At 51.3% G+C, this 23,531-nt stretch overlaps 1 protein-coding gene across 2 annotated transcripts; it reads right to left on the bottom strand.

The window, feature by feature from the left end:
* Positions 1-1,661: 1,661 nt before the first annotated feature.
* CLEC2L (C-type lectin domain family 2 member L) lies at positions 1,662-22,710 on the bottom strand. Of its 2 annotated transcripts, XM_086395299.1 has the most exons (6): positions 22,384-22,710; positions 11,941-12,015; positions 9,473-9,639; positions 8,424-8,524; positions 6,747-6,859; positions 1,662-2,949 (listed from the first exon to the last, which is right to left on the bottom strand). In XM_086395299.1, exons 1-5 carry the CDS (start codon positions 22,571-22,573, stop codon positions 6,748-6,750), a joined length of 645 nt encoding a protein of 214 aa, XP_086251425.1. In that variant the 5' UTR covers positions 22,574-22,710; the 3' UTR covers positions 1,662-2,949; position 6,747. The 2 variants fall into 2 exon arrangements, with proteins under 2 accessions (XP_086251425.1, XP_086251424.1); XM_086395298.1 differs by lacking the exon at positions 1,662-2,949 and having other exon boundaries at positions 6,168-6,859.
* Positions 22,711-23,531: the final 821 nt, after the last annotated feature.

Here is a 23,531-nt window from a genome sequence, read left to right on the forward strand (position 1 = left end):
GTAAAATAAAATCCATGGCACTGGCTTAGCAGCTGGACAGAGAAATGAAGCTGATTTCAGGAGTTGGAATCATGGTGACCCACGCTTTGTTTTAATAAAACATTGGATGCACGTGCAATTAAAAAGCCTGATCAGTCTGCTGAAATATAGAACTAACAAGTCAGTCTGGTAAGATAACAGGATAAAAGGTATGACAAACCCAACAGCCTTAATTGGAGTCCGGGAAGGAGAGAAAAGAGTCAGGCAGGAGAAATATTTAGAGACAAAGGTAAGGAATCTTCCAAAATTTATGAAAACCTCAACTTTTAGAATCATGAATCTCGTGCAGGGCTTCCTTGGTAGCTCAGTGGTAAAGAATCTGCCTGCTTATGCAGGGGACACAGGCTCGATCCCTGGGAAGATCCCACATTTCGAGGAACAACTAAGCCCGTGTGCCACCACCATTGAGCCTGTGCTCTAGAGCCTGGGAACCACAACTACTGAGCCCATGCACTGCAACTACGGAAGCCTGAGTACCCTAGAGCCCACGTTCCACAAGGAGAAAAGCCGCCACAATGAGAAGCCTAGGCACCGCAACTAGAGAGTAGTCCGTGCAGCAACAAAAACCCAGCACAGCCAAAACTAAGTAAATAAATAAATTTATTAAAAAAAAGAATCTCATGCATACAACAGGCATACAGCTGAAGATATTTCTCAGCCTCCCACAACCTTCCTGGTCAATGAACTGTGGATGGAACGTGTGCCACCTCCAGGTCTCTGTCTAGTCTAGGGTAAGATACGCTATGATCACAACAAATCCAAAATCTCAGAGGCTTTCTCCCTTACACATCTGCTGCAGATTCAGACACCCTCCAGGGAACCCATCCTCCACATACTGACTTAGCATTTCAGAATGCTTCAGTCTTAGGAAGCCTCCAAATAGAAAAATTATGACTGGCAGTGGAGGAGGGGGCAGTATAGAATATGGAGGAGTGTGCACTGGTTCTTAAATGTTTCCACCAGGAAACGACATGTCACCTTTCCATGGTTAAAGCTCTGGTGTCACCTGACACCCACCTTCAAACAGACCCGGAAGTGCAGTCCTTCTACCTTGTGGGTACACAAGGAAAGGAAAGGAAAAATTGGTACCTGGTAGCCTCATCTACCACATCCCCTAAAACACGTCCTGTGTGAGCCTCTATGTTCAAAAGCCCTGGATGCAGCAACGCTTTTCCATGTGGTTGACCTGCGTTAGTCTGCGGTGTGAGCCACAAAGAGATCTTTACTCAGGTAAGCCTCTGAAATGCAGGTATTACAGAAGCTAGCATATTCCAACCCCCTACTCAGTTTACATCATAGTGAAAAAAGATAATAACTTTTTATTAAGCACTTACTATGTGTGTGAAGTGCTTCGCACAATGCCTGGCCTTATTATAAGCTCTTAATTAGCATTCATTGTTATTATTCCAATTTTGTCTTAGATGTGTATGTCTTTGTTCAGATGGATTCTGTGCTCTAAAAGATGCTAATCGACATTGCAAGGTAGTTGAGCATCTTTTCTTTTTCTCTAAAACATCTGCAAGTTTTCATACTTTCTGAGGGCAGCTGGACTGGCAGTGCAGATTTCTGAGATCAGAGACGGCATGGTATAGAGGGAAGGAGCATGTGAATTAGGAGCCAAGATCAGTTCAACACACATTTATTAAGTTCCTTTAGTATGCACCAGGCTCCAGAGAAACAAAGGAGCATGAGAGTGGATCCCCACCCTCTAGGGGCTTACACTTCCGTGTGGATGGTGAACAAGTGAACAAATAAAGCATGATACGTGCAACAATAAGAAGATCAACAAAGAGAGGAGCCACAAGACCTGAGGTCTAGCTCTGCCACTAGATGCGCAACCTTGGACGTGTTTTTTAACCCTCTCTGGGCCTCATGGATAGTGAGAACAGGGTTGATCATTTTTTATCCCTGAAATTCTAACATCTACAGTTCTCATAACCCTGTGAGGTAGGCCAGGCAGGCACGATTTCTACTTTATTAGAAGTAAAGCCTGGGGTCTGGGAGGTTGAGCACAGCAGTCTGAGCTGCACACCTGCTCATTGGTAGAGATAGTCCAGACTAGACTCCAGCAGGTCTTCAGAGCCAAGAGGAAGCACATCCCCTCCAGGCTGAGAATGTATCTCTGAAGGGTATGGCAGGAAGTTTTCCGGATGCCCTTCTGTGTGAATCTCATACTTGCTCCCAGTTTGAAGTTCTTTACCCCCTCCTGGTGTAAGTACACAGCTGACAGTGGACATTTCTGAAAACCAAGTGGTCTTTCACACACAGAACAGCGACATTAGCATAATTATCCTGGAGATCACAGGAATCTTCAGCAGCCAACCCCAGTCACTGCTGGAAGCCCTCCCTGGGCCTGGTCTCTTGGTCCTCTGTGTATGATGCAAAGAACATCTTAAGAGGTGGAGGGATTTCTCCCTCTCGGCTCACGTGCTCCAGGCCACCCCCACTCAGGCGGCCCAGTATGTACGTGCTTAGGGAATGTGAGTGAGCTCACTTAGCTGAAGCAAAACAAATTAAAGATCTCATCTTGGCCGGACCTCTAAAATCATGCCACGCCCACTAAAGCCTAAAAGGCAAGTCTCTAACAGGCAGCCAGCCACGGCTGTCTGCCCCCATGGCAAAGGGTGAAGAGATGACACTCGCCAGCAATCTTATTGTCACCAACAACAATTTTTTTGAGCATATGTTATGTGTGCTACAAAGAGCCAGCAACACATAATCCCTGCTATTCAGAGGCTTATAATCAGACAAGAGCAGTCAGATGAGTGAAGAGATGCGTCACAGATGAGAAGTTCCACACACTCGGCCGTGTGAGAGGCTCAGTCTTCGGTGCTGGAGGTGTTGGGGGAAGGCGTGGTCACCGAGGGCTGCTGCCGACCCAGAAGCAGTCCCAGGGAGTGCGAACTGGACCTTGAAGCGAGAGAAGGGCAGTAGTCAGTATTTGCGTCACTCACGCTCTATGGGAAATTCCTCCTGAAAACCATATGAAAGCGATAAAAGTGCGCAGGAAAAAAAAATCGCCGAGGGGCACCCCACGTCCTCTCCCAAGGTGGCTCCTTTGGCTCCTTCTATCCCCCACCCCCTAGGCTTGTGATGTAGATAGAGCAAGCCCCTTAACGTTCCTGAACCTGCTTCTTCATCTGTTAAGGCTGTAAGAGAATTTACTAAGCAAACACCAGTGAACCTGCCAGCACAGCAACGAACCTTACCCCGCACTGTGTCCTGCTAATAAAATCCCTCCTCGCGCCATCTTCATAGCCAACGTCTGAGGGTGGCCTGGGAGGTGAGCTCCAGCCTTTCCGTCCCCTCCAGGGGCTACTCAGAGGACAGCGCTGCGGTGTGGCTTCAAATCCACCCAGGTTCCAAGCTAAGCACACTCTCAACTCCAGGCGAGTCGCCTCAGAAGGGAAAATCTTCCAAAGGGGTTGAGGAGTGGGGCTGGAGGGTGGTCCTTTGGGGCAGAAGGGTGGATCTTTGCACCTTGCCCCTACCCTTCTCCCTAGCCTGAAGTGAAGTGAAGTGAAAGTCGCTCAGCCATGTCCGACTCTTTGCGATCCCATGGACTACTATGCAATCCATGGAATTCTCCAGGCCAGAATACTGGAATGGGTAGCCTTTCCCTTCTCCAGGGGATCTTCCCAACCCAGGGATCGAACCCAGGTCTCCCTCATGGCGGCCGGATTCTTTACCAGCTGAGCCACAAGGGAAGCCCTACCCTAGGCCTCTCCCTACCCACCCCCACCCAACCCCCCAGCCCCCGACCCAGGGAGACAGCTCTGAGCTCCAGGCTTAGAAACCCGCAGAGGGTCTGGACTCCATGCTGCCGCCTGGGGCCTCAGGAGGAACTGCATGCCCACCCAGCCTGGCTCACTGCCCACCAGGATGGCGTGGGTGCCTGGGTGGGTTTATCGGTATTTTGTTTTGCTTTTGGTCGCGCAGGGCAGTGTGCAAGATCTTCCTCGACCAGAGATCGGATGGATCGCGCCCCCTACAGTAGAAGGCGGAATTTTAACCGCTGAACCTCCAGGGAAGTCCCTGGCTGGTTTATAACCTTGGAAAGGATTTTCAACGTTTCTCAAGTTTGGCGTGCTGGTGTTTTGTTTTGCTCTTGTGTTTCCTTCCTGGGTAGGAATAGATAAGAAAGCTCTGAAAACATCCATGACCTTGGGTCAGAGTTCCTTTTGTTGTTACTCAGTCGCTCAGTCCTGTTTGACTCATTACGACCCCATGGACTGCAGCTGGCCAGGCTTCCCTGTCCACTACCTTCCTGAGTTTGCTGAAACTTATGTCCACTGAGTCAGTGAAGCCATCAAACCATCTCATCCTCTGTTGCCCTCTTCTCCTCTTGTCCTTAATCTTTTCTGCAAGAGGGTCTTTTCCAGTCAGTCGGCTCTTCAAATCAGGTGGCCAAGGTTTTGGAGCTTCAGCATCAGTCCTTCCAATGAATATTCAGGGTTGATTTCCTTTAGGATTGACTGGTTTGATCTCTTTTAGCTTTAGAGTTCCTTTAACTTTGCTGAACTGATTTAGAATTGTTGAGCCACCCCAGGACAAACCCAAGGTTAGGCGAGCTCACCTGCCAGTGTGCCCTGAGGCAGCAGGCTGTGGCGCGCTGAATGAAAGATCAGATCCCAAGGGCCTGGGTTCCTATTCCCTGCCCTCCCACAGTGCTTCCTCCCTGCCGCCTCATGGCTCCCTTCTTCCCACTCGAACCCACAAAACAGAATGAGAGCACAGCCCCGCTCCTTGTGCCTTGGGGCCCTGCCTGGGTACTGTTGGGTCATCTGTGGCAGCATAATCCGCCTCAGGTCCTTTTTAAGAGAATTAAATGAGGTAAGACTAGCATCACTGACTCAATGAACCTGAGTTTGAGCAAACTCTGGGAGATAGTGGAGGAAAGAGGAGCCTAGTGTGCTGCAGTCTGTCGGGTCGCAAAGAGTCGGACACAACTTGGTGACTGAACAACAACAGCAAAGCCTTTGATGGGAGGATACTGGTGAGAACCCCAGGCCTGTGTATGACTGAGAACAGGTGTGAGTGTGAGACACCCCCCTACTCACCCTTCAGCTCCTGCCCAACCCAAGCAGCAGCAACAGCAGCTGACCACTTCCTCAGTCCTCAGCCCCTCAAAACACTTCCCCACAGGAGCTGGGAAGGCAGTGGGCTTCAGCCAACCCCCGACAGGCCACCACCACCACACTGCATTCCTTTAACCTCTTCGTTACACAGATTCTACACTGGGTCCCCATGAAGATAAAATATGAAACCACAAAATATCCATATTTTACTAAATATCTGGAAAGCTTTCAGAAGAATCAACAAAACCGAAGCTGACAGTTTTGTCTGAAAACTGACAGTAAAAGTGACCAGAGCAGAGCAGGATGTGTTTCCCTCCAAGCTCTTTTCTCAGAAAAGGGGCCAGGACCCAGATTCACAGATGCAACTCCGAGGCAGCTCCCGCCTGTATCTCACCCGGCCATGGGCTGGGGAGGCCCAGGCCGCCCCACCGCTTGCTCAGGGCTCCAGGTGTGTGCTGGAGAGGGTGGCACTTGCAGCCGCTGCAGGCCCAGGGGAACTGCCAGCCTCTGCCCCATCCCCCCTTCCTTCCCCACAGACCAAGGGAGAACAGGAAGGGGCCCTTGGACCTGCACAAACTCTTAACCAGCCCAACATGCACATGATCTCCTCTCATCCTTCCGCCTTCTTCACTCCATCCTCTCCTAAGGCAGAATAAGCCATCCCCCGGCCATGTCCCAGAATGTTCTGGTGCTTCCCAAGCTGGCCCCTCTACTCCCTGTGTGCTCACTTGGGGGATACAGCTGCTGATCCCCCTGCCTGGTGTGGTGTCTGGCACATGATAGGTGTGAATAAATGTTTGTCATGTTGAGTCGAATAGTAATGACGCCGCCAGATGGAGCACACCCCTCAGACATCTAAGAATAACACAGTGGCCTGGCAACATTAAACAGTGCCCTGAGGCCACTGAGCGTGTTTTTGGCCTTGGTTCCTACATGTGTCTCCGGCCACACAGGTGCCTCTTGGTGGTCCCTCCCTAGACAGTCCTCCCGAGCCATGGCCCCTCCCCCAATCCACGACCATGGAACAAACAGCAGCCGACTTCTCTGGACGCCAGTCATCTCTTTATTCCACCGGTGGCCAACAGAGCAGCACCACGGACACAGCAGGGGCCTGCCTGAGACTCCGGGCAAGGCCAGAGAGGTGGATGCAGGGGCCAGGTGAGGGGGCTGCCCTTCCTGCCTCCCCAGGTGCCAGAAGAGAGATGCCTGGGGAGGGGGGTCCGTGTGTGCAGACAGTATGGCAGACTGTCAGCCCCCAGCCTTCCTCAGAGCACCGGGGCCTCCAGAGGAAGAAATGCTCCAGGGTGGGGCCAGGGAGAGACCTGTTGGGCTGACTAAGGGTAGACTGTGAACTTGAGCGGGCGCTGTGTGCACATGTGTGCATAAGCAAGTGCGTTGGTGTGCGTGTGTGTCTGAGGACAGGTGCCTACTGTACTACTGAGCTCGTGGGAGTTGACTGCTGAGCCACAGGACCTGCCTGGGGCCAAGGAGACCAGGGACCAGGACTCAGGGGTTGGGGAAGAGCACCCAGGGGCAGAGAGCATCCTCCTCGCTGCTTTGCCTTGGAGTGGGGCCCCGGGCCAGCAGGTCTCGGAGCCTGGTTGCAGGGTGGCCTCTGGCGTGACCCACCTCACGTGTAGGCCATCTTGCTGCACACCCAGGGCCGGGTCATCAGGCAGTCTGTCGACACCAGCCTGGTGGGCTCCACGAAGACGCACTCCCCAGGGCCCGCAATGGGGAACCTGTGGCCGGGAGAGACGAGACCAGGCACTCACCGCTGGCAGATGCCACCCATCGCTGGGCAGCCCCGGAGGCCCTGTGACTCATCCTTCCCTCTGGAGCTGCCCTGCTCTGGGACAGTCCGCCCCATAGACCTTGCTAGTGTGGCTCCCACCATCTCCCAACTCTGTCCACAGCTCCAATCGCCCTGGTGACGCCCACAGACGTGTCCTGGACGCACCCTACACTCCCCATCCGGCTTCCCCATCCTGCCAGGCTCAGCTCACTCATGCCAGGAGACTGGGAGCCTATCTAGGACAAGCCTCCCCTGACCCCACCTCCCCACGGCACCCTGCCTGCACCTCTTACAGCTATTAATAGCACAGGGGTTTTTCCCTGCCTAAAATCATCCCTTTTGAATCTCAACATTTCTTCTTAAACTCATTTGGTCACCCTGACCTGAGCCTCCCACCACCAAGGTCAGAACAGGGGTCTCAGAGGGCATCAGAAGGACCCCAAGAGGGAGTGGGGAGGCCAGAACCACGTCAGAGTGGTCAGAGAAGCGTGGCCCCAAGGCCTGCTGGTTGCTGGGTGGTCAACATCCTGGGGTCCCAGCCTCCAGGGCTCCCCGGGTTCTGGGAGCAAGAAGCTTCCAGAAGGGGAGAGGCAGGGGCAGCAGCAAGGTAAGACTTTCTCAGCAGCTCTGAGAACAGATTGGGGATGAAGACAGGACAAGGAAAAAGGAGAAAAAAGGAAGGGGCAGTGAGGACAGAGAGAGGCACCGAATGAAGAGTGCAGGAGACAGGGAGACACAGGAACAGGGAAGTCTTCGTGGCCCGAGGGTCACATCAGGTCAGCAGCTGTGCCCGCACCCAGCTCCTCGGGCCTAGTCCTCCAGCCTTAGGGTCTAGATCAGAGGCTGAGGTTATTACGCCCCTGTGTGTGCTGACCTGTGTCTCCCTAAGCCTAAAGTGCCCCCCTCTCTGCTGCCACCATCACCCTACACATGCACCACACAAATCAGATGCTCGCTGCCACACCACGTGGGCCACACAAATAATACCATCCTGGCACACACCACCAACACCCTCAAGGTGTTTTCTCTAAGAGGACCCTCCTGGGACCCATAGTTCAGATCCCCTTTCTCCATAGTAAAACTGTTCAGGTAGCATGTGACTGCCCAGCAGAGAAGTCCCAGCTCCTCCCCTCTCTCACTGTCAGGTGGGGCCATATGGCTAAGTTCTGCCCAATGCAGAGGGCTGTCCTGGGATGTCCTCCCCTTTCTCTGAGCCACACTGAGCTGTGCAGAGGGATGAGGGAGTCACAAGATGGAAAGAGCCTGGGCCCCTTCCAGCAGCAGGAAGCTCTGATGCCTACATGGGACAGGACCACCAAACCAGGCTGGACTTTACTGGGGAGGGAACAGTAAAGCCATTCCCACGCCCAGGTCTCTGTCCCTCACTCCTGACCCTACAGGTGAGTGGCTCTAGCTAACACAAAACCAAGTTCTCCCTCAGGGGGTTCGTCTGGGAGGCTAGGTCTTCCCCGGTTTAAGCTCGGTGGCCAGGAGATGAAGCCTCAGCTCACGTGTCCGGGTCAAATGGGTCCCCGTTGACCCAGTGGAATTCATCCCCCACTCTGCGCAGGCCAATCCAGGGCTCCCTCCGTGTGAACTTGAACATGAATTCCTGCACCAAGGAAAGAGGGAAACCGCAGAGTCAGGTGTGGCCTCCTGACTGCTCAAACATCCACAGATGAACCTCAACTTGGAAGACTGGCTCTCAAGATGTGTGGACACCGTGAAGGAGACACCTCACTGCACCCCAAGACTGAGGAGCTGGGTTTACAGATGCACTGCAATGGCCTTCAAGGTACCTGGACTCTGGGGATGTGCCAATGGGGCAGGAACCCTGGAACAGGGTTTGTCTCTTAGCTTGGGGACCCAGCATGCCAACATTCCTGATTTTCAGGAAGCCTGGGATTGCTTGATGGATTATCTGGGACTGGCTGTCCTGGGCCTTTCTCTGCAGAAAGAGGCTATTAGACTGTGTATCAGAGACAAACAGAAGTGATTTTAGATTTTGAATTGCACGAACTGTTGCCTACAAAATCCAAAAATGGCCAAGAGACCTGTTCATTGTGTTACATTCATATTTCTAGTGATATAACTGTTTGGGGTGTTAGGTGGGACCTCAGATCCTGACATGGACTAGTTGAAGATGCCAATTTGATATACTGGAGTGGGTTGCCATGCCCTCCTCCAGGGGATCCTTCCAACCCAGGGATTGAGCCCAGGTCTCCTGCATAGCAGGCGGGTTCTTTACTGTCTGAGCCACCAAGGAAGCCCTCACATTTCACAAGTGCCTGTATAATTTGTAATGCTTACACTTAACTGTGTTGAGCTCAGCAAACCAGCCTTGGAATGGACGCAGCTGGCCTTGACAAGAGCAGTGAGAACAAGAGCCCCTCGTGGAGCTGCTCAGATTCCACTTGTGGAGCCCACGTGCACACCCCACCCGTCTGGAAACAGGTCACAGGGGGCACCATGTTCTTGGGCGTGGCTGTCCCGGGTGGCCCCGCCCCTTTCCCCGACACGCCCAGGCCCCGCCCCGACACGCCCCCCGCCCCGCACGCACCAGCTCTTTCTGACTCTGGATCACAGCAAGTGCCGCTTCGTGGCTGTGGCAATACTGCCGGCCCGTGTTCCAGTCTCTTGGTTCCTCCGAGAAGAAGTAGCATTTTCTTCCGTACAGCAGCCAGTCCTCCGGGCAGGGCGCTTCGCACTTGATGCAGCCCTTGGAGGCTGCAGGGAAAAGGAGGGACTCAGTAGCTGCCAGCACGGAGAGCCTCTGCCTGGCCCCCCAAAATCCCACTTCCCCTGTCTTTGGTGACCATCAGTCATTCATCTCAGGGGAGGGCCTGTCACAGTGCCTGGCAGGTCGGAGGCTGAGGACTACATGAACTAGGAAGAGCAATTTGGCAGGGACACCCCTGTGAGGGGAAGTATTATAGCAGGTTATGTTCTCCTCTCTCTCTGAGCTCCTGGAGGCCGTGGAATCCTAGAAACTCGGACTTGAACCTGGTGACCATCCTCTCTCTTCAGCCAGGGTGGGAACCATGCCAGACTCCATGGGCTCCATAACCCCCCACTCCCACCTGCAGCCCCCCCCCACCTCTGACCCCCACTCCCACCCGCTCTCATTGGCCACACCCTCATCGGCTACGCTGAGGAAGCGCTGGAAATTCCTTTTCAATGCTGAGTCTCAACCTGCCTTCCCATTGTGACCTAGCACCGCGGACCCAGGATCTGCCTCTGGAGTGACCCGGACAGACCTGCTCTGCCTTCTCCTTGAGGAAGGACCCACATCCCCCTCTTCCAGAACTGAACAGACACCGTTTCTTCCACAATCCCTTGGAGGGGATGCTCTCCAGACCTTCTCCATCCTGCCTGCCTCACTGTGATGCGCCCACATCACCCCTAAAACGCTGCCACCAGCACAGGCTGCGATACATCAGCTGTGCTCTGCCACCCAGCAGTGATCGCCATACCCCTACCGGCTGCCGTGGATTTTCCAGTCTGCAGACTCTCCAATGAGGAGAATCTGTGGGTATGTGCATAGGTGCACTTTTCTGGGAAGGAAGCCCGGAGCTTCCATGCAATTCTCTAAGGGCCTCCTTGCCAAAAGGAATTCAGCCATACTCTTCAACTATTTTCCTATGATCTCCTTCCAAACCAGGCCCCCCTGCCCAGAACACGTGTAAATCACATTTAAATCTAAATGCAGGGTCTTGTGTTTATTTCTTACACAGTCGCTTCATTCACGTTGGCTCATTTGAGTTTTTAAGGATGAATTTTAATCTCGATTTCTTTTTCACCTGGCCTGTGGAACATCCCCCTTTGGGTTGTATTGCCTACAAATTCCATAAGCATATTTTTTTCATTTGTTCTCATATAAGAAGGTTGATTAAAATGTAGACCAGGACAGAGTCAAGAACAGGCCCATGGTACTCAAGCACCCAAGGGAGCTACCCCTATGCCAACACCAATTAATTAATTAATGGGCACTTGGGCATTCCTGCTCAGTGAGCTGCAGGCTCACCTAGAAGTATAGGCCATGCTTTTCCATGAGGATGTCCGAAGACTGCTGTGCTTTCCTCCAATCACAATATGCTCTGTTTACACATTGCCCTGGCCTCCCAACACAGCAGTAGAACAGTTTAATTTGTAGCAATTAGTCTAGGTGGATCCAAGCTGGTGGTCACCACCTTCTTTTCTAAACACCCACAGTGCCCTGCTTAGCCTGCATGCCTTGCAAGTGCGGGTTGAATAGAACTGATATTATCCGTGGATTTTCCTCCCATTTTGAGGTCTTGGGATGCTTCTCAAAGATTAAAGACAGAGGTCCTGAAATCACTTTGGCTTGAATCCATTACAAGCAGCAAAGCCCCAGGTCATATAGCCTGGCCTGCCTTACTTGTAGCAGTTTCCTCTTTTTTATTCCTCCTTCAACCCTTTCAGTCCTGCCTGCCACTGGTGTTTCCCTGGACTCTCCTTCTCAGAATGCCCTGGTCTGTGTTCCTCCTGGTCTCCAGGAAACTATTCATTCTTCAGAGTTTACCACATGGGAGACCTCCAGGCAATACCCTATCACTGGACAAGGGAGTTGATGTCATACTACACTTTAAAAATATATATATATCTCCAGCACTTAGCCCAGGGCCTAACACACAGCTAGGATCAATAACTGTTTGTTGAGTGAGTGAATGAGATCTTTAAGGCCCTTAACCCCAAACTGTCTCTTTCATGAAGCACTGCCCGCCTAACGCACACCAAGTTTGTTCAGCGTTCTTGAAGCATTTTTGTAATGGTACCTAAGTAACGTCTCCACTTTCGCTGCATGGCTTAGTTAAGGGGATGAATATAATCGATGTGTGAACATATTATTTTAGGCTAAAATGTCATCTAGAGCCAACACTCTATTTCCTATTTACTTTGACCCCCACAAAGTTGACGATATGTCTGGAACCTTTCTTGACCTAATTAGACATGCTTTTGAAAGGTGTGTAGGAAATGAATTACAAATGCTCTGACATCCATGCTCACCCAAGATGCTCATCACCACCAGGATGGCGAACAGAAGCACTGCGATGGCCCCCAGCAGGAGACGCGTGGTGGTATCTGAGGAGAGAGAAAGGGATTGATTATGGCCCATCCCTACCACCCATTCCCACTGCCAACCCCAAGTCCTGACACTGAGAAACTGGGGCTGAGCCCAGCACTCTGTGTTTGAACAAGCCCTCCAGGGAAGTGGCCCCCAACCTTTTTGGCACCAAGGACTGGTTTTGTGGAAGACAATCTTTCCATGGACCATGAGGGGTTCCATGAGGGAGAGGGATGATTTGGGGATGATTCAAGTGCATTACATGTATTGTGCACTTTATTTCTAATTTAATGCCAATGCTGATCTGATAGGAGGTACCAGTCCACAGGCTGGAGGTTGGAGACCTCTGGTCCAGGCCATCCTGGTGCTGAAGTCTGAATTGCCATTCTCAAGCACAGGTTTGTCTGATTCTGTGATACTTCTGCTTAAAAACCCTCCCTCAAGGCTACGCACTTGAACTCTTTCTGTGGCTGTCTCTCATCTCCTGCTGCTTCTCTGCCTCACCCCTAATGTCAGCCAGACAGACTCCTTGAAATACCCAGCTCGCTCTCTTAGCCCTGTGGCTGGATCTTTGCTCCCAAAGTGCTCCTCTTCCACTGCTGTCTCTTGAAATTCTGCCCCACACCCTCCATCTTCTTCAGGAAGGCTTTCCTGATCCTCTGGCTTCTCCCTTTAAATTGTTATTTATTTATTGTTCTCACTCCAAATTTTAATTTGATTTTTTAAATGCTCATAGCAGGTTTATTCATAACAGTGCGAAAATGGAAAGAAGCTAAATATTTGTCAAAGGGAGAATGGATAAAATGTTGGGCATTCATTCAGTGGAATCCTGCACAGCAATTTTTTAACTCTCTATTTTATATTGGAGTGTAATTGATTAACAATGATGTGTTAGTTTCAGGTGTATACAGCAAAGTGATTCATTTTATATATGTATATATCTGTTCTTTTTCAAATTCTTTTCCCATTTAGGTTGTTACATAATATTGAACAGAGTTCCCTGTGCAATGCAGTAGGTCTTGTTGGTTATTTTAAGTATAGCAGTGTGTACATGTCAATCCCAAACTCCCTTACCATCCCTCCCCTCAATCCTTCCCACTGGTAACTATAAGTTCCTTCCCTAAATCTATGAGTCTGTTTCTGTTTCGTAAAAAAATTCATTTGTATTCTTCTGTTTTTTCAGATTCCACATATAAACGATATCATACAATATTTGTACTTCTCTGTCTGACTTTATTTCACTCAGTATGACGATCTCTAGATCCATCCGTGTTGCTGCAAATGGCATTTAATTTGATATTTAATGAAAGAACGCTTATAGACTTTAGACACAGGGTCTTTGAAAGTTTTATTAATTGTGATAAAATACACATAACATAAAAGTTGCCTTTTTAACTATGCTCAAGGGTGCGATGCATGGTGTTAATTGCATTCACAAAGTTGTGCATTGATCCCCATGATCTACTTGTAAAACTTTTTCATCATCCCAAACAGAAACTCTGTACTGATCAAGCATTAACGCCTCATTCCCAACCCTCTCCAGCCCCTGCTAATCTCTCATTCACTTTCTGACTCTAATATTCACCTATCCTAAGTACCTCATGTAAATGAAATCATATCTGTCTTTTGGGGTCTGACTTCTTTTGCTTAACATATTGTTTTCAGTGTTCATCCATATTGTAGCACGTATCAAAATTTCATTCCTTTTTGTGGCTGAATAATATTCCATTGTATGATTACATACATTTTGTTTATCCATCCATACATTGACAGACAGTTAGATGGACTGTTTCCATCTTTTAGTTATTATGAATCATCCTGCTGTGAACATTGGCCAACAAAGATCTGTTTGAGTCCCTATTTTCAACTCTTTGGGGTATATACCTAGGAGTAGAATTGCTGGATCATATGATAATTCTACATTTAACTTTTTGAGGACACACCAAACTGCTTTCCACAGCTGCAACACCATTTTGCATCCTACCAGAGATGCTGACACCACGTGTTCTACTTTCTCCATCTCCTCACCAACACTTGTTAGCTTCCAGTTTTGTTTGTTATAGCCATCCTAGTAGATGTGAAAAGTGAAAGTCACTCAGTCGTGTCAGACTCTGTGCGACCCTATGGACTGTAGTCTGCCAGCCTCCTCTGTCCGTAGAATTCTCCAGGCCAGAATACTGGAGTGGGTAGCTGGTCCCTTCTCCAGGGGATCTTCCCAACTCAGTGATCAAACCCAGGTCTCCCACATTGCAGGCGGATTCTTTACCAGCTGAGCCACCAGTAGATGAGAACTTCCTTTTTGTTTTTAAGTCCTTTAAAATTGTTTTATATTATATATGTGCATAGATGAAAGAACCACCTCCACAGCCCACCACTGGGTTGTCCACCCGTATGAACTAAGTACCAAAGTCAAGAGGAAGTATCTATTAGTAGAAACGTCTACAGCAATTCAGCATTCCTGTGACATCCAAGTGCCTGATACTGTTTCTAGTAATTCATCTGTATGGTACTTCACAACAGATTGGGAAAAGAAACCTGGTCCTTTATCAAGGATCTGCAAAGCAACAGATCCAAAGTCAAGAAATTCTACCAGGCTTCACTACACAACCAAACAACATCGCCCCTTCCATAGAGGCAACTACTTCCAATTCCTTCAGCAAATTCTTTCGGTATTTACCTCCAAATCTCTAAAAGCTTTGTGTCAAGAAGTCAATACTGCTCAACTTTTCTATTTAAGACATTACTTATTGACGTTCCACAACAATGAGGAAGATTTAATTCTCTGCATTATTGTCCCACCCTGACCACTCACATACTACTTACCCTCTCAACATCATAGTTTGGGTTGGACTGATAATTTGGTGAGGTTTTTTGTGGTTTTTTTTTTTTTTTTTGGCCATGCCACACAGCTTGTGGGATCTTAGCTCTCCTGACCAGGGATAAAACCTGCGCCCCCTGCAGTGGAAGTGAGGAATCGTAACCACTGGACCACCAGGGAAGTTGAGTGTTCTTTTCTTACGACAATGTAAATGCTGCTCCCAGCAAGCTATGCAGCGTATTATTTCTACACAACTTCTTGTTTCCCTGTAAGTAATTATTTCCCTTTGCCTACACTTCTGTGTGCTCATCCTGATTTCAATTCCAAAGCTCCTTTAAGCTGATGAGGCAAAATCAGGAATTCTACTCCACTTCTGTCTTAGTCTTCACAGGCTAACAAAATCCCCAGACTAGATGGCTGAAGCAACACATCTCTCCCCCAGTTCTGGAGGCTGGCGAGTGCAGGATCAAGGTTACCAGCAGATCTGTTCTTGGTCAGGGCTCCCATGGTGGGGTTAATGCCCTTACAAGAAGAGGACATGGCACCAGAGCAGACAGCGGAAGCCCTCATATCCACTTTGCCTGTTGCTCTATTTCCTGAAGATTTTTTTAAACTTTACCTTCCCACTCTCTACTGAATCTTTTATTTTTACGATTATTTTTAACTTGCAAGGTTTTGGGGGATTTGTTGCTGCTGTTCCCTGAATACTCCCTCTTAAAACATCCTGTTCTTTAATGATGCGAAATTTTCTCTTCTCTCTCTGAATAATACTGACAGTTTTTTAGTTGATATTTTGTGGGGGAAGCAGGAGGGTTGGGGGAGAGGTGGGCAGAAAGTTTAGTCTATATAATCGCTGTTTTTTCCAAACTGCTTCCCCCACCCCCCCATTCATGTGTTTTAATCTCTAGCTTCCATGTCAGGGACTTTCCTCATACATCTCAAGATCCTTGGTTATTTGTTCATGATTAAGGCAGGAGGAATAAGACTGTATTGGCGCCTCTGAGACCGTGAGAGGAGCTTATTAACTGTGGAGGTCACAGCAGAGTGACCTGGCTGGGTCAGTCCTCAAGGCTCTCTCTTTAACACTTGATTTTATTATTATTTTTTTAATATTTATTTATTTGACTGTGGGATCTTAGTTCCCTGACCAGGAATTGAACCTGGGCCCCCTGCCTTGGGAGCACTGGGTCTTAGCCACTGGGCCACCAGGGAAGTCCAGCTCTCTGTTTGTGGACCTTCTTGGGTTTCTCCTTTTGGGTCAGCGTCCCTGGGGGCTGTCCCTCTGTTTTCACTCCTGGAGGATGTAGTCTTGGCTGGGACAAGAGGTGAGGAGGCCGTCTTCAGCCCTCAAGCCGCAGATGCTGCCTCGTTTGCTCTCAAATGTTCTCGTGTCTGGATGTCCTCTCTCCCCAGGGCAGAGGGCTGGGGAGAGGCTCACAGAGTGGGAAGAGGACTGGGGACCTGAAGTCTTCCTAACAAGGGTTCACCCAGCCCTCCTAACATCAGCTCCCTCTTCACTCACTGCTGTGCTGACCAGTGTGGGGTCCTGCGTGCTCCTCTGCTTCCTGAACTTTCTAAGCCCAGGGAAGTCAGTGTCAGTTATTGATCACTGATCATCATTGATCATCATCATTGATCCCTAGCTCCCAACTGTGTTGCTATTGTTTTCTCTCCTGTTCTTATTATTCTTGTGGTCTTTTTAAAAAATCCCTTTATTGGATTTTTAAGGGAAAGAAAAATGCATGTCTTCAGTCTACCATCTTTACTTGAAAGTCCCTTTATTGGGACTTCCCTGGCGGTCCAGTGGTTAAGACTCTGTGCTTCCACTGCAGGGGGCATGGGTTCGATCCCTGGTCAGGGACCTAAGATCCTACATGCTTCAGTGACCCCCTCCCAAATAAAAGGAAAAAAAAAAAAAAAACCTTTTACTATTGTATTAGTGAGTTTCAGAAGGGAAAGAAAAATGCATGTGTTTAGTCTGCCGTCTTTATTTGCAAGTCCAACAGACATTCGGGAGTCCTTGCTATGGGCATGGTTTGTACTGACAACTAAGCAGGATCCAGAGGCGGGTGGCCCCAGGCCCGTTAAGAGCAGAGGGCTGAACCCCATCTGGGTCAGCTCTGCCGTCCCCAGGGGCTGCGTGTTGTAAGGTTGATGCCCTTGAGCTGCATGGTGGCGCCCATGGCAAGTACGCTGTGTGAATCCTTCTTTTTCCTTCCATAAACACCTCTCAGTCCGCATTGTAAACCACTTCACCTGGGTTCACATCCCAGCTCTGCCACTTTCTTGTGGCAAAGTTACTTAGCTTCTATTTCATTTTCCTTGTCTTTAAGACAAAGTCATTATAGTATCTGCCTCTTAGAATTTTATGAGAATTCAACAAATTGTGCTTAGAGCAGTGCCTGGCACGGTAAGCTCTCCTTCAGTGTCAACAACTACCATCATGATGGTTATTGGCCCACAGGCTCCTTCTGGGCAGTTGTTCAGTCCTCCAGTCGTGTCCGACTCTTTGCGACCCTGTGGACTGTAGTACGCCAGGCTTCCCTGTCCCTCACCATCTCCTGGAGCTTGCCCAAGTTCATGTCCATTGAGTTGGTCCTTTGGGGTAAGGGTTGTACTTTCCTCACGTTTGGGTTCCCTCTAACAGGGCGCAGTCATCGCCTGGCATGTTACAGAGCACCAACTGGGGCTGGAAACGCACAGAGAATCTAGTTGCCCTGAATGACAATGCCCTTGACCATGTGTATATACATCTGCTCTCAGAGAAAGCGGAGTCTGTGCCCGCACCTCCAGCATCACCAGAATGGAGGACTCTCCTCGTCTTTCATGGGATAACTGCCCTGGACACTGTGCTGTGGACAGACAGAAGACACGCTACAGGATCTGACACTTCGTTCACTCCCGAGGGTGGCCTTGGAGCTGGACAACCCCAAACAATGTGGTATTAGTTTCCTAGGTCAACATAACAAACCATCACAAACTAGGTGGCTTAAAACACCAGAAATGTGTCATCTCATAGCTCTGAAGCCTAGAAGTCCACAGTCAAGGTGTCAGCAAGCCATGCTCCCTCTGAGACCTGTAGGCAAATTCTTCCTGGCTTTGTCCTCATTTCTCCTGGTTTACTGGTGATCTCCGGCCCTCCTGGGCTTGCAGTTGCATCACTCCAGCCTCTGCCTCCATTGTCACATCCTTCTCCCTGTGTGTCTGTCTTCATGTGACCATCTCTTAGGACACCAGTCACATTGGGTTAGAAGCCCACTCTACTCCTGTATGCCCTCATCTGAACTAATTACACCTGCAGTGACCATATTTCCAAATAAGGTCATAATCTGAGGAACTGTGGAGTTACAATTTCAACACATCTTTTAGGGGGATACAATTCAAGCCAGAACAAATGTCTAACTCAGCAATCCTTCCTTGTATGCACTGGCCTTTATTAAATGGAGTTTGAGGGTGCAGTTTATTTATGTTATAAATGCATACGATTTAGCCTAATGTTAGAAAGAACAACTGAAAAAAATTTGGCTTCCAAGCCCAGACAAATCCCGACAACGTTCATATCACAGCACAAAAGAGACTCATAGCTGACGTCCCTAAGTTGACAGTCAAAAACTCTCAAATGTAGAGTTTGGTAATTTTTAAATTTTTAAGAGGCTTTGCTAAATGCGTGTGTGTGGTTTTGAGCAGGAAGTTGTGGGTTTATGCCTAATCAAGAAACTTTCAACATTAAAAATTCAGAATTGGTGAGCACTGAAAAATCTATAGCCTGAGATTTGCAGAATCATCTGTGGCCCCCCTCTTGTACCCCCCAGGCTGCTTTTCATCACCCCCGCACCCCCAGTGCCAGAAATATTCCCATCTCCAATCACCTCCAGTCTTTCCAGCACCCAGATGGCAGCCTTGGATCACTTTTGCAACCTGTCCCCCAAGGCTGAGGGTGGAAGGAAAGGTTAATAGCCACAGGGAGAGGACTCAATTGGAAGAATTTCTGTTTGGCTTCCTATTTATAAAGCCAACTGTTCATCAAAGGAAAGTCTTAAAGACCTGGGCTCTAATCTCAGCTTTAGATTTAAGATGTTTTCCACGTCACTTAACCTGTGAAGAGGAAAAAAATATCTGCTGGAGGCAGCAGGGTCATCTGAGGAGCACACGGAGGAGAGCTGCGTGCGTCACAAGCATAACTTCTCTCCAATTAGCCTCACCGAGCCCCATGCCCTTGGTCAGGTCAGGACAGGGTAAGAGCTCTCACATCAGAGGGCCTCGTGGCAAACCCAATGGGGTTTCACCTGTGACAGAGCAATGTGTGTCCTTGGGCAAGACACTGAGCCTCTCTGAGTCTCAGTTTCCTCTTGTATAAAATACACACGACACTTACCCAGCCCGTGGAAGGGCAGACATGAAGGTTAAATGTGATGGTTATAGGAAAGCCCCAGCACGGGGCTGGCACATAGTAGGGGTTTGATAAATATTCAGCACGTGGTAATAAAGGAGCACAGCTCCCCTGAGGGCTCAGTTTGGTCAAATCAAGAAGTCTCAAGACAAGGACTTCCCTGGCTGTCCAGTAGTTAGGACTCTGCACTTCCAACGCAGGGGGTGAGAGTTCAATAGCTGGTCAGGGAATTAAGATCCCACATACCCCGCAGCTCAGCCAAAAGAAGTCTCAAAACAGATGCTTGGCTAAGTAAGGGCTGCAAAATTGATCTCTTGGTCCACAGACATGGCAGACCACTCATTCCATAACGAGGGTTTCATCATGGGCTTATTAGGTGGGCCCCAGTTTGATCCTTGGGTCAGGAAAATCCCCTGGAGAAGGGCATGGCAATCCATTTCAGTATTCTTAGATTTCCCTGGTGGCCCAGATGGTATAGAATCCGCCTACAATGTGGGAGACTTGGGTTCAATCCCTAGGTCGGAAAGATCCCCTGGAGGAGGGCATGGCAACCCACGCCAGTATTCTTGCCTGGAGAATCCCATGGACAGAGGAGCTAGGCGGGCTACAGTCCGTGGAGTTGCAAAGAGTCGGACTTAGCATGCACACAGTTCAGGGTGGGCTGTGGACTCAGTAGGCAGACCAGCAGTCAAAGGATTTTGGTTGAGCAGACAGTCACACACTTTGCCTGGGTTCCCCCACCGGGCTCTAGGGACTGGGGAAAGGGGTCACCTGCACACACCCTACACCCCAGCACCTCTGTCTGTGTAGCCCTGAGAGGCAGAAATCCTTCTCTAGCTTAGTAGGTGGGAAAACTGAGACTCGGACAAGTTTGAAAACCTGCCAGCACACTGGCAGTGAAAGGATCTGGCTCAGGCTTGGCCAACCCCAGAATTCGTTCTCTCTGCCCCTCAACAGGCTGCCTCGGCCCCTGCCCCACGATCTCTTCAAGCACAGGGATGTTCCCTGTGCCGAGAGGTGCGCCAGGACAGTGGGCCTTCCAGGAGTGTGTGTGGGAGGTGAGGAAGAATGAATGAGTTGGGGTGGGGAGGTGTGGCGGCCAGCACAGGGCAGGACCTTGGAGAGCACCATCCTGGTTTGAGAGCTCCCCTCTCCCCACGGGAGATGCGGCACCCAGGGAACACCCAGGAGATGCTCAGGGGACTGGCAGAGGGGAGGCCCCTGGCAAGGACACAGACTCCACGTGCTAAAACAATGGGAAAGGCCCATAGGCCCCGGAGGCTGAGCCCCCAAGGTCCACAGGCATCAGAGTGGGCCTGTTTCTGATGGACCATGTGAACAAGGGCAAGGGACCAGAGCTGCCCCGAGACCCAGAGTCAGGCGAGGTAGGGAGCCATGCCCGGACAGGTGAGATGAGGCTGGGCCACAGGTAAACATGGACCACAGGGTGGCCCGGAAGACCCAGTGTCCTGAAAGACCCCCTGGACCATTTCCTGCCGGGCGTGCAGCCTCTTCTTCAGCCTAACTTGCAGGTGGTTGGCCCAGTCACCCCTGGGAGTAGGAAGCAGACGGGGCCAAGGTCAGGATGAGGAATAAGACAGGAGGTGGCAAGCCAGAGGTGTTGAAAGAGGCCACACCACCTCTGAAATGGCCCTAACCCCTGGGGGTTAGAGCTAGGTTGGGGCAGATGCTGGAGAAATGCTTACAAATGAATGAGTGGAGAATACAGATAAGAGGCGTGAGCAACCAAGAAATAACTTGGGTGGGAGGGAAGCAGGGTGTCACATGCAAATCTAACAATGTGCCTGGAGACGCACATCAAAGAGAGGGGTCTGTCCACCTTTATCCTGAGAAGAGGGCTCAGCTCTTCTCAGCCCGAAGCCTCTCTGCAAAAGTTCTTCTCCAAGTTCCAACATCTTTGCCTCCTTTGTCCCAAATCACCACCCAGGTGTCCAGCTTTCCCCCAAGTCTGCACTTCCCCACCCCGCCCTCAGGCCATCCATGTCTCCTGGTCCACCCACCTTTGGGCCAAATGCAGACACGGCTGCCCCATCTCTCCCTCCTTGGCCAGGCCCCTGCCCTGGCTGCCACTGGCTATGTCCCTCCTCTGACCACAGCTCCACCTTCCTCGCTGACCTAGCCTTGGTCTGACCCCTCTGGGCCACCACCGCTTTTCCAAGGATAAACTCGCTTGGAAAATGAAACCCGCTTCATTTTCATTCTATGCTTTAAATCTCTCAGTAGTTGCCTCAGACAAAGTCCAAACTCTGGCAAGGCCTGGGTCGCCGTTCACAATCTGGGTCCTCCGGACTCCTCTCTTCTCACCCCTCCCTGATCCTGTACTTTGAAGGTCAGTTCCCCACAAGGGACAGGCTACCTCTCACTATTTGACCCCTGAACATGTCACTCCTTCTCTTTCCATATGTCTATGAGGTCACCTACTCCAGGAAGTCCTCCTATCCTGATATTCCTTCCCTAATGGCTGGGTAATCCAGCTTAGGGTTTCCCTTAGCTGATGCTGTCCGGGTCCTCCGCCTTGGGACTCTGGGTGTCAAGTTTACCAAGAAACTTCCAAAGGACCAGCCCTCTGGCCACACCTCCCACACCACACACCACCAGTGGCCACCCAAGCGGACTGGGAGAACTCACGAACTTAAACTCTCTTTTCCACTTTGGTTACCGCCCGCCTTGGCCAGTCAGGTGTCACCTCCTGAGCCCCTCCGACTGAAAGAGGTAGGTGGGACCCCTGCAGGTTCTCCAGTCCATCACCTCCAGGCGTTCACCCCCACCTCCCAGCCAACCCCTTCTCACAGGGCATTAGCACCGCGACTGGGGTCTACAGCTTTTGAGCTTTGCCCAGGGCGTTTTCACTGCTGGAGGGTCAAGCCACTCTCTCAATGCTTCCCAGGTGAGTGCGGGACAGTAACCGCCCCCTTCACTCATGAGGAAATTGAAGCTCAGCGCGAGAAACCTACTCCCAAGGTCAGAGTGTGAGTTAGCTGCAGAGATAGGTGGTCCCCAGTTACCTCCTCCCCACTGCCCCGCAGTGTGGCATCCGATGCCCTGACATCCATCCTCGGGGGTCCAGAGTCGCCCTCACTCCCCTCCCTGTCCTCCCCACGGGAGATCGGCCAAGGTGACTCTTGTCCCGCCTCTCGCGTCCCGCTCACCGCTTACCCTCCAAGGCCGCTTTCCAGCTGGTGCTGCCCTCGTAGCCCGACCCCGATCGCCGCAGCAGCCCCTCTGGACCGCGGCCCTCCGCCTCGGCGGGCGAGCGCGGCCTGGGGGCGGCAGGGGCTGGCGCAGGGCGAACGGCGGGAGGCGGCGGCGGCCGGGTGCGCGCGGGGGGCTCCCGGGCCGGCTCCATGCCCCGCGCTCCGCCACGCCGCGCCCGCGCTCCTGTGCCGGGGTGCGGGGCCCAGCCCCACGCGCACTCGGCGCTCCGCGCGCCCTGCGGGCCCCCCAGGCCGGCCTCGGTGGGCGAGGGCCGCGGCTCGTGCAGGCCGGGGCTGAGCCCGGCTCCCCGCTCCGGACCCGCTGCACCCTGTGGCCGCCGCCGCCGCCGCCGCCGCCTGAGTCCCCGCGCGCCTGCCCGGCGGAGCCGCAACCTCAGCGCAGAACCGAGGCGCGGGGGAGGAGCGCGGGGAGGCGCGGGGACCCGGGCAGGGCGGGGGCAGGGAGCGAGGGAGGAGGCGCCGGGAGCGCGAACGGCCCCACCGCCCGGGGCCGCCGGCCTCCCGCCCCCTCGGCAGGAGTCCAGATGCTGCGGAGCGGGGACCGCGGCGCCGGGAGCCCGGAGTCCTGGCTCCCAGTCCACCTGCCAGTTTCTATTAAAACGGGAATCAAGTTACCGCGGCCGACGCAGGGAGGCTCAAGGAAGATGAGGGGCTTTCCTCCGGGCCACCCTGGAGCCAGAGCAGTAGGGTGAGGGCTGGGACGTGGCCCAGACTCTTGGCAGATGAGAGAAACGACAGAATCGGTGAGCACGAGAGAGCCGAGGGCCGAGGGGACGCGTGGAACAGCATTTCCGATTCACTTAAAGTTGACTGCGCCTCTAATACGTGCCAGGAGTTTTTTTTTTTTTTTTTTACAAAACTTAACTGACAACATCCTCAGTTTACGTTGAGAACGGGGAGTTAGAGAGGTCAAGAGCGATGCTGAAGGCAGCACCGTGCAGGCGCGTGTTAGGCCACTGTTCTATTCTGGGGCCAGGGCTTTCTGGATGGTCTTCACTCGGGCCGGCTCTTTCCGTGGTTGACCCCAGGTCACCTCAGGCTCCATGCGGAGGATGGCATGTCCTTCTCCAGGCCCCATCCCACATCTGT

Source organism: Bos grunniens, chromosome 4, assembly GCF_055505025.1.
Source record: "Bos grunniens cultivar Pamir isolate PY7600 chromosome 4, Bosgru_T2T1.0, whole genome shotgun sequence".
In the NCBI taxonomy this organism is placed as follows: Eukaryota; Metazoa; Chordata; class Mammalia; order Artiodactyla; family Bovidae; genus Bos; species Bos grunniens.